General features: G+C 36.9%; 1 protein-coding gene across 1 annotated transcript; it reads left to right on the top strand.

Annotated features, from left to right (window-relative positions):
* The first annotated feature begins 3796 nt into the window (after positions 1-3796).
* On the top strand, positions 3797-4726 carry LOC100025055 (putative olfactory receptor 5AK3). The gene has a single exon (XM_007497681.2). The coding sequence runs from the start codon at positions 3797-3799 to the stop codon at positions 4724-4726; it is 930 nt and encodes a 309-aa protein (XP_007497743.2).
* The last annotated feature ends 5709 nt before the right edge of the window (positions 4727-10435 follow it).

The following is a 10435-nucleotide window of genomic DNA, read 5'->3' as shown; positions in this document are numbered from 1 at the left end:
AGACAGACAGAAAGAGAGAGAGAGAGAGAGAGAGAGAGAGAGAGCATGCAATGCAGAAGATAGCACCAGAAAGAAAGAAACAGAGAGATAAAGAAAGAACCAAAGAAATATTCAGAGAGACAGAGATAGAAAGAGAGACAAAGACAGACAGACAGACAGACAAAGAGTAAAAATTAAGGAGGAAAGTGCTCCTAATTTGCAATATCAGAAAAGGATCCCTAAAATATATAGAATCCATTGAGGAACAGTAAGAATTCCAAAAGATGAGATCAGTAAGTAGAGAAAGTAGAAACTTGTTCATATGCATGAAGGCAAGACAAGGCAAGCTTACTGTGGAGAGCTAACAATTCATTCTGGCTAAAATAAGGAGTATATGAAGAGGAATAAGAAAGGAGTCTTAGAAGCAAGTTAGATGCGGGTCCTGAAATGCCCAATGAAAAGGTATGCATGGCTTATATATACTATCAGTGGCAATAGGGAGCTAGTAGATGTTCCTGAGGGCAGGAGCCTTGTGTGTCTGAGACAAGATATTTTTTAAACTATGTGAAGAATGGGTGAATAAGGAAGCTAATGGAGGTGTTAGGGGACAATATAATAGCCCAGACCCTGGTGATGAGGGCCTGGACTCTCAGTGTACCTTTGGGACTAAAAGGGATGGGATACTTTTTTAATAGGAAGAATTGGTAGAACCTGGCAACTTACTGGATGTGACTGACAAGGGAATGGGTAGATTCAAACATAAGTCAGGATTTGAGCCGGGGTAATGAACAGCATTGAAATGCCGCCAAAAGAAACAGGTAAGTTTCATAGGGACAAGAACGAAGATGAATTTAAACTTTATTTTTTATAAGTTAAAAATCTCTCTGGCTTTCCACTTGGAGCAAAAAAGATTTGGGGCAGCTGGGTGGCTCAGTGGATTGAGAGCCAGGCCTAGAGACGGGACGTCCTGGGTCCAAATCAGGCCTCAGACATTTCTCAGCTGTGTGACCCTGGGCAAGTCACTTGACCCCCATTGCCTAGCCCTTACCACTCTTCTGCCTTGTAGCCAATACACAGAATTGATTCCAAGATGGAAGGTAAGGGTTTAAAAATATATATTTGGGGTAAAAGATAGTAATGAAGCAAATACTAGCCGTGGCAGAGTAACACAGGTACAGTGGCCAGAAGAGGCATGACCAGGAATAAGGCAATAAAGATGAGGTAGCAGGGATGCATCAGATCAAACACACCGACCAAACAATTTTTAGGGACAAACATTGAAGAAATGTAACTTGGGCACATGTGTATCAACATGGCCCATGTAGTGGAAAGAAAGAGATCTGTGCAGCCACTAGGAAGAAAAAGAAATGGGGATGGCAAGGGCATGAGACGTGGATGGACAGGAGAGAGGGAGCTCATTGTGGCACATGCCTGGAACCCCTGTTACTGAGGGAGACTGAGACTGATGAATTCCTTGAGCTTAGCAGTCCCTGGAGCTATGGTGTGAGATCCAGTCTCCAAAAGAAAAGACAAGAACAGCATTGGACTATATGTGAGAATACCTGGACTCTAGTTCTAATCTGCCACTAGTTCAGAGATGAGAGACAGTTTAGTATGACCTTAGGCAGATGATGTAAGTTCCCTGTGAGCTCTGTTATCTCATCTATTAATGCAAAGATTCTTGACAAACTGATCTCTAATACCTTTCAGTTCTGATGTTCTGGAGTCTCTTGAAGGTCTCACACCTTTCTAGGTTCTATGTTTCAGAGTTCTTCCAATCAGATCTAACATAACCTATCCAGAGTACCCTTCTGTTTTTTTAAACCCTTACCTTCCTTCTTGGAATCAATACTGTGGCTCCAAGGCAGAAGAGCAATAAGGGCTGGGCAATGGGGGTTAAGTGACTTACCCAAGGTTATACAGTTGAAAGTGTCTGAGGTCAGTTCTGAACCCAGGACATCCCATCTCTAGTCCTGGCTCTCTACCCATGGAGCTACCCAACTGCCCTCCAGAGTACCCTTCTACCTGACTTTTGGGCTCATTTTCCAGTTCTCACAGCCTGTGATGCTCTGGATCTAAATTTCCTCCCATACTCATCTTTTCCAACTCTAGGCAACTAACAATTTCTGACAGAGCACCTCCAGGATGAAAAGTTTAGGATTCTATGAATTTATCTATTAAGGAATTCAATAAATAATGAGGCTTTTTTTAAATTACCAAACCAAAATAAGGCAGCTAAGTATAGTAGTGAACACAATGCTGAACCTGGAGTTAGCCAGTCTTGAGTTCAAATTCTTTCTCCTACATAAGTGGTGAGATACTGGACACATCAATTAATCTCTGCCTTCCTAAACTTCTCTTCAGTAAACTGGGGATAATAGTAATATCTATATCTTGGGGATATCATGAGGATTAAATTTTAAAATAAATGAATGCAGAATTTAGGGTGCTGGATAAATGCTATTTATTAGTATTATGATTTGCACTGCCCAGCAAGGACTTTTCCCTTCAGAACAGCATGACAGAAACTCGATATTTATTCCTCCCATGCTGTTATTGCTGAGCGCAAACATGTCTGTACTCTTTTTTAAATTGTTTATAAGCCAGGTGAAAATCACAAAGAAACTCACATTTCCTAAGCTGCATCATGTGTGGTAACATTAGAAAACCAACCTCAGAGTAGAAGAAAAAATGTCAGAGCATCCTCAGATGGAGTTGGCGTCTTGGTTTGTCTTTGTTAAACTCCTTCCTTCTGTTTCTTTTTCAGTATTTCTTACAAGGGACGACCCTTTGGGTCAGATAGTGGAGAGGGAAAACTTCAGTAAAGGAAGATGATATAAAATAAAAATATTTCAATAAAATAATATTTTTAAACCCTTACCTTCCATCTTGGAATCAATACTGTGTATTGGCTCCAAGGCAGAAGAGGGGTAAGGGCTAGGCAATGGGGGTCAAGTGACTTGCCCAGGGTCACACAGCTAGGAAGTAGAAAAATCTCTACATTAAACTAAAAGCTACTTTATTCCCCATTGCCTTTACCACTCTTCTGCCTTGGAGCCAATACATAGTATTGACTCCAAGATGGAAGGTAAGGGTTTAAAAAAAAAAAAAAGCTACTTTATCACTTATTTAAGGTCATTAACTCTCTTAGTTCAACTTACAAACTTTAGGGTGCTAGATAAATATTCTATTATTCTATTCTCATTATTCTATATTATTATTCTATATATTTATTCTATTATTCTATTATATTCTATATATAATTATTATTCTATAATTCTTTTTCTATTCTATTATTCTATAATACTCTATATATAAATAATCTATTAGTATTATGGTTTAAACAGCCCAGCAAGAGCAGCCTGAAGGAGCCTGGGTACTTATTGCTCTCATGCTGTCATTGCTGAGACCAAACATACCTGGACTCTTTTTGAAACTTTTTTTAAACTCTTACCTTCCATCCTGGAATCAATACTGTATATAAAGAAACTCATGCTTCCTAAACTGCCTCATGAGTGAGAATCTCAGAATACTAATTACTTTCCAGACATAATTGGTATCTTGGTTGTATTTTCTGAACTCCGTCTTTCTCTTTCTTTTTCAGTCTTTGTTACAGGGTGGCTCTTTTGGTCAGGTAGTGGAGAAGGATAAATCCAGAAAGGGAGGTGATGGAAAAACAAAATATTTTAATAAAACAGGATTTCTAAAAAGAAAATGTCAAGACATTCAATTGAAGCTATTTCATTCTCAATTTAAGGTTACTAAAATCGCTTGAATGTTCTCTCTGTATCCTTCATTTGCAGATCATTTGAAAGCCATGACCCAAGGAAATGGCACCAGAGTGACTGAGTTCATTCTACTGGGATTCGAAGTTCGACAAGAATTACAATATATTCTCTTCCTTGTGTTTCTAGTCATCTACATTACTTCTCTAGTAGGCAATGTTGGTATGATTCTGCTCATCAAGTGTGATGCCCGCCTTCACACCCCCATGTATTTTTTCCTCCAAAACTTGGCTTTTGTTGACCTCTGTTACACCTCTGCCATTACTCCCAAGATGCTATTGAACTTCCTGGTCTCAGATAAATCGATCTCCTTCTTGGGGTGTGTGATACAATTATATATCTATAGCACATTTGCCACAACTGAATGTTACCTTCTGGCTGTCATGGCTGTAGATCGTTATGTGGCCATCTGTAACCCTCTCCGTTATCCAGTAGTCATGTCCCAGAGGGCTTGTATTTTGCTGGTCACTGGATCTGGTGTTATGGGTTTCCTGAATACCACCACACACATAGGGCTTCTCCTTTCCTTGTCCTTCTGCAATTCCAACATAATCAATCACTTCTTTTGTGATGGGCCCCCAATCCTGGCCCTCTCCTGTTCTAATATCGATGTCAATATCATGGTGGTAGTCATTTTTGTGGGCTTTAACCTGTCAAGCACATTGCTGGTTGTGTTCTTCTCCTATGTTTACATCTTGGCTGCCATCTTGAGGATGTCCTCCACTTCAGGAAGGCACAAAGCCTTCTCTACTTGTGCCTCCCACCTGACTGCAGTCACCATTTTCTATGGCACACTCTCTTACATGTATTTACAACCTTCTTCCAGTGAGTCACAAGAGAATGATAAAGTGGCTTCTGTGTTTTATGGTATTGTGATACCCATGCTGAACCCCCTGATCTATAGTCTGAGGAACAAGGAGGTAAAAGAGGCTGTGAAAGTTCTCATAAAAAGTTGTTCATGAGTCAGGCCTTTCACTGAGTGGAGTAGTCAGAGTGACATTCAAGCAAAGAGCATCTCTTCTCTTTTCTTTAATAGGTACATATAGGATCGGTGCAGAGAGCACCAATTTCATTGTTTCAGTATGTGGATGAGATCTCAACTATGACTGATAGAAAAACATATAAATTCAGATACATCCATAGGGCTGCTGAAATCATCCTCCTGATAGAGCTGATCAACAGATACATGACATCTTTTACATAATTATAATGTTAATTTCAATAATGATGGTGACGAGGATACTGATGGTGATACCTTACATCAGTGTTAAATACTTTTAAAGGAGGAAGTGGAAGAGAGGAGCCAGGATTTAAAATTTCACTGCTTTAGGAAATTGTATTTGTGAAAATCCATCCACTGATTTCCAATGCTGTAGACTGGCAACTCAAAATTCAGGTGTCATCTATAGTGTTGGAATTATTTCAGGATGAGAGGATACTGAGAGGTTGAATGTCCTCCCCATCTTCACAAAGCTAGAAAGAATGAGATGTGCACCTTGAACCCAGGTCTTCCTGACTCCAAAACTACATGTCACTTTATATGTATTTAGATCTTCTGAGTAACCTATGGCGTAGGTAATACAATATTTTTGTCTATATTCCAGGCAAGAAAAGTAAGTCTGAGAGAGCTATAGACCTACAGAACATTAAATCTGGCAGGGATCTTGGTGATGTTCCAGATCAACACTCCCATTTGGAGGAGAATAAGCTTTGTGTCTAAAACTATCATATGATCTGTCCAATGTCACTTGTCTAGTTAGTTGCAGTAAATATTTTGACAACCAAGATCCAAAGTAAACAGCAAATGAAAAAATTCCTGTGTTGCCAAGCCACTGTCAGAATTTTCAGTTATTGTAAATAGGTAGCCCAGCAAATTAACATGTATATGTGGAGGTATGCCTGTTTTTATGTATATTCACAGCTGCCTAGAAAAATAGAACATTCTAGAAACAGAGGCTTGACCTTGTCATTCACTTTCTCCATGAACTCCAGTGGCTCCCTATCATCTCTACAATGAAATTCAAATTCTTCTTTGAGATACTTAAAACCCTTCACAGCCTGTTTCAAAATGCCTTTCCAGGCTGATTATATGTGAGTTCCTTTTACATACTCTAATTCGGCCAGACTTTTCTTCTTTCTGTTCAGCACGTGCAATCTTCTACCTCTATTCAATTCTACCGAAAGATCTCCTTGCCTGGAATGCACTCCCTCTTCACTTTGACCTTTAGAATCCCTAGATTGCCCCAAATCATAACTTAAATGGCACATGTTTACTAGATATCCCTCATGCCTGGAATTCTCTACCTCCTTATAAATTCCCCTTAATTCTAGTGCCTGTGCTCTCTTAATCATTGCTGGTTTATCCTGTCTATATTTTGTTTGTATGTAGTTGTTCACTTGTCTTCTGCATTCTATTGGGAGCTCCCTGGGAACTGGGATTGACCTACCTTTCTTTGGATCTCTACCAGATAGGGTTAGGTTAGAGTAACTGGCATATAGTAGGTCTTCAAGGCTTAATGACTGACTAAATGAAGATTTTTTTATATTCCCCCACTATTGGATATTGCCACCCACCCAAAACTATCTAGCTTCCATTTTGCATGTGCTGATATGGATACATATTGTACATGATGCCTCCCCAATGAATAGAAGCTCTCTGATGGCAGAGATTGCTTTGTATTTGCCTTTGCATCCCAGTTTCTAACACAAGATTACACACAGTAGGAGGCTGATAAATACACTTTGAATGTGAAGTATTGCCACCTTCACAAAGGTCATATATATTAATAGATCAAAGTGCTGTTGCAAACATCAGAAACTGGCATGACCCAATTGGGAGAAGCCTCTGCCATAAGCCTAAAAACATCTATTCCACTCTGGGTTTTACTAGAAGTTTTAAATCATACATCATGGTTCCTAAGGGTTTCTTCAAAGTCAGTACCCTGAAATTTCCTGAGTATATTAGCTGCCATTAGATAACTCGGACAGAAGCAAGTTTAGAAGGCAAGAAGTATTAAGTAACTGAACAACAGAGCATGTACAGTGTTTATACTTCTGACATGATCAAATACTTATGTGTTCATAAGAAAAAGTTGATCATCTATTTTAGGAGAAATGAAAAGGAGTTTGGGGGATTTGCCTATATTCTCTAGTTTATTTAAAAGAATTAAGCCTTCCTTTAAAGAATTTAGAAAAAGAGATAGTGTTGTGATGGAGGAAATGTTGGAGGGGGTTTGAATAGAGGAACTGGGTTCCAATCCTAGCTTTGCTATTTATGACCTGTGAGACTTTAGACAACTCTGGACTTCAGTTTCTTCATCTGTAAATTGTGAGAATTGAAGTAAATGAAATCAGCTTCTTTTCAGGTCTAAAACTGTGATCTTATGACTACATGCTTTGAGAATGAAATAAAAAGAACATAAAAAGGTAAAAGAGAAGACTGACCCATAATCATTCTGGAGATTTGAGAACTAAAACTGGTTCATTTGATGATATTTAATAAATGTTAGAGTCTTCACATAGATAAAGGAGACTGATGCCACTTACTCAGTACTTTATAATATGACTTCTCCCCAACACTAGACACCTTCACTATTTTCCTGATTCACAGTATTATTTGTCAGCCTCATGTCCAGATTAAGTTTCCATCCAGTGTATTGTCTTACACACCAAACTAGTTTGATTTATGAAATCAAAACTAAAAGATATTTAATCAAAACAGACTACAAACAAAAATCAAGGATATTGAAATAAACATGCACACACATACACAAGTGTTTCTTAATTAGCAGGGAAGAAATTCATTTACACTAAGGTTTTAGCATAGGATGTAGAAGCTTTGCTGAGATTACCATTCCTCTCCTCTTGATAAGAGAGTTTATTTTCTTCCCCTATTCTTGGGAAACAGATAGGAATTCCACAGAGGTATCCTTTCTTCAAGCTACCACATTAATGAACACCATTCATAGACATTCAAATTCTTTTTAATCTGAGAGCCAAGGTTCAAAACCCTATTTTGTTGGAAATTGTTTTGAAGGGTAAGCTAGTAAAATGGATAGAGTATTAGAGCTGAAGTCAGAAAGATCTGGATTTGAATCCTGCCTCTAACATTTATTGGGTGCATGATTTTGGGCAAATCACTTCATTTCTCTATGATTATATCAGAATTTTACTTTTGACCACTGAAATAAATATAGGGCTTTGGGGGATGGGATTGGATGTTATTTAGTCCATATCAGAAGAGTAACCTGGTTTTGGGAAGGCACCCAAGCCCAGTGCAGGTAGAGCCAGAATCTGAGATGAGACACACACAGAACGTTATGTTATAAAATAACAGTTGTTTAATAAAATAGGGACAGGTTAGAAGGGATTTGGATATATCTTATTCTAATATTAACTACCTACACCTCCCCAGATATACAAATATCTTCAGAGAGATTGCTTCTGAGAGTTTCCCTACTCTACTCCTATATTCTCTATAAAACTCCAAATTACTATACTCAGTTAAGCTAACACTAAACCCCCCTTTTGATGATCTAAGGAAAGGGTCTGTATGTATGTCTGGCAGGGCCCAATGATGGACCAAGATCCAAGGATCTAGGCCAGGTCTCACAATCAGTTGTCAGTTGCCACAAGATCAGCATAGGAACTCAGAATATTTCAAATAGCCAACAGGGTAACAGTATAATCCAAGCAGCAGGAAGTCTATGAAGATCAGGCAATAAAATTCCACAGGGTAAATAATTTCCTCAGGTTCACCCAGAGAGAGAAAAGCACCAACCCCCAGGCTCAACTGTCTCCAACCATACCTACTCTACCCAGAATTCTATAATTCTGCACTTTACTATCCATTTGCATACTTACACACCTTACTTAATTTTTCTTATAATAGTTCCCCACCCTTTGCACAAAGCCAAAATAGTGTTGTAAACAACACAATTTTTTGGCATTTGTGCACCAACAAACTTATATCCCACCTAAACTAAAATCTTACCCAAAATAATAAGCAGCCTATATACTCACTTATCTTATCCTATCTAATACTACCTTACTCTAAGGATTTAACAAAGTAAATGAAAAAGGAAAAGTTATACATTGAAAATTTACAAAGTTAAAAATACAAAGCAAACATATACAAAAGCAAAACAAGCAAAAAAAACCCCATCAAAATAGAAATAAAAACTCAAAACTTCATGCAAAAAAACTAAAGTCATAAATATACTATTCTTATAAACTAATACAGAAAAAATCCTACCAAAACTATTACAATGTATAAAACAGAAAATTTTGAAAAAGTACAATAAACACAACATTGCATAGGTTTTTACAAAAAAAAGTCAAACCAATCCATCAAAAGTTACTTATGCAAAATACATTTAAAAGTAGATGAAAATGCAAAATAATCTTTTTCCAAATTAAACATTTTTATTACACAAAACTCAAACTATTACAGAGAACTGTGTTTTTTCTATCCTTTGTTAAGAACTTATCAAATATTAACTACATATATAATTTTATGTATATGCATATATACATATAATACACATATATAATATATACATGTATGATATTATACATATACCATGTTTACATGCATGTTGCATATATACCTGTATTTGTGTATAGATGTACTGTAATATAATTTTCAACCCTAACTATAATACACTCTATTTACATATCAATTTACATGTTTGTATAATATGTAATATGTAGTGTATGTTGTAATGTATGTCAGTACCCTACATTAACTTAACAAACCTAAACTACAATCTATCTAACTACATCCCTATATACTTCTTAATATCATCAAAACAGAATATCTTAATTCAGACATCCTATCTTAAAGAAATCTCCTAAAACTAACCTATCTACCTAAGCTACTACTATTCTAAGCTACTTAAATCTAAACAGTATCCATTTGCCTACATGGATACTCATATAACTAAATCCTATACTAAGTAACGACCCAGAATCAATGTATCCTAACTATGTTTTATGTTTATATTTATATGCTTATGTTGTGTTTCTGTTATGTTATGATTTTGTGTTATGTTTCTGTTGTATGCTGTTGTATGCAGATTTTCCATCTTCTCATCTTGCCTTAATGACATTTCTTCTTCTCCAAAGTCCATGGCAGTAATATGTATTGGTGAATGTATTTTAATATGAATTTGTACTATTACCTTTAACAAAATCTTACTAATATCTATCCATTAATCACATAATCCTCTTCATTGAAAATCTTTATTAAAAATCGTAATGTCCTTCTTAGCTGCAAATCCTTCACTTTCTGTACAATGTCCTTTATTGTCTCTAGATCGTCCTCTTCCTCAGGAATGGTCCTCTTCCACTGGAATGGTCCTCTCCTTGCTGATCTTTCTGACTGCAGACTTTTGACTGATGAAAACTCAGCTTTCCACCAACTCTACTTCTTCTTCATCTCCTTCTTCAGTTTCTACTATTTCAATACTCTTATCATCAATTCTTTGAGCTAATTTTACATGAGAACAATGGAACCATGAATCTCTACCTAATACTTTCACTGATGTAGGTGAAATTAATACAATAGTATAAGGACCAACCCAACTTTCTTGTATAGTTCATGTTTTGGCAAAATTTTTCCCATATACTGTATCACCTAGTTGGAAATTATGGAGAGAATAATCCAATGA

This window comes from Monodelphis domestica, chromosome 6, assembly GCF_027887165.1.
Source record: "Monodelphis domestica isolate mMonDom1 chromosome 6, mMonDom1.pri, whole genome shotgun sequence".
NCBI lineage: Eukaryota > Metazoa > Chordata > Mammalia > Didelphimorphia > Didelphidae > Monodelphis > Monodelphis domestica.
The sequence above is the reverse complement of the archived record's forward strand: the minus strand, read 5'-3'. Positions and strand labels throughout refer to the sequence as shown.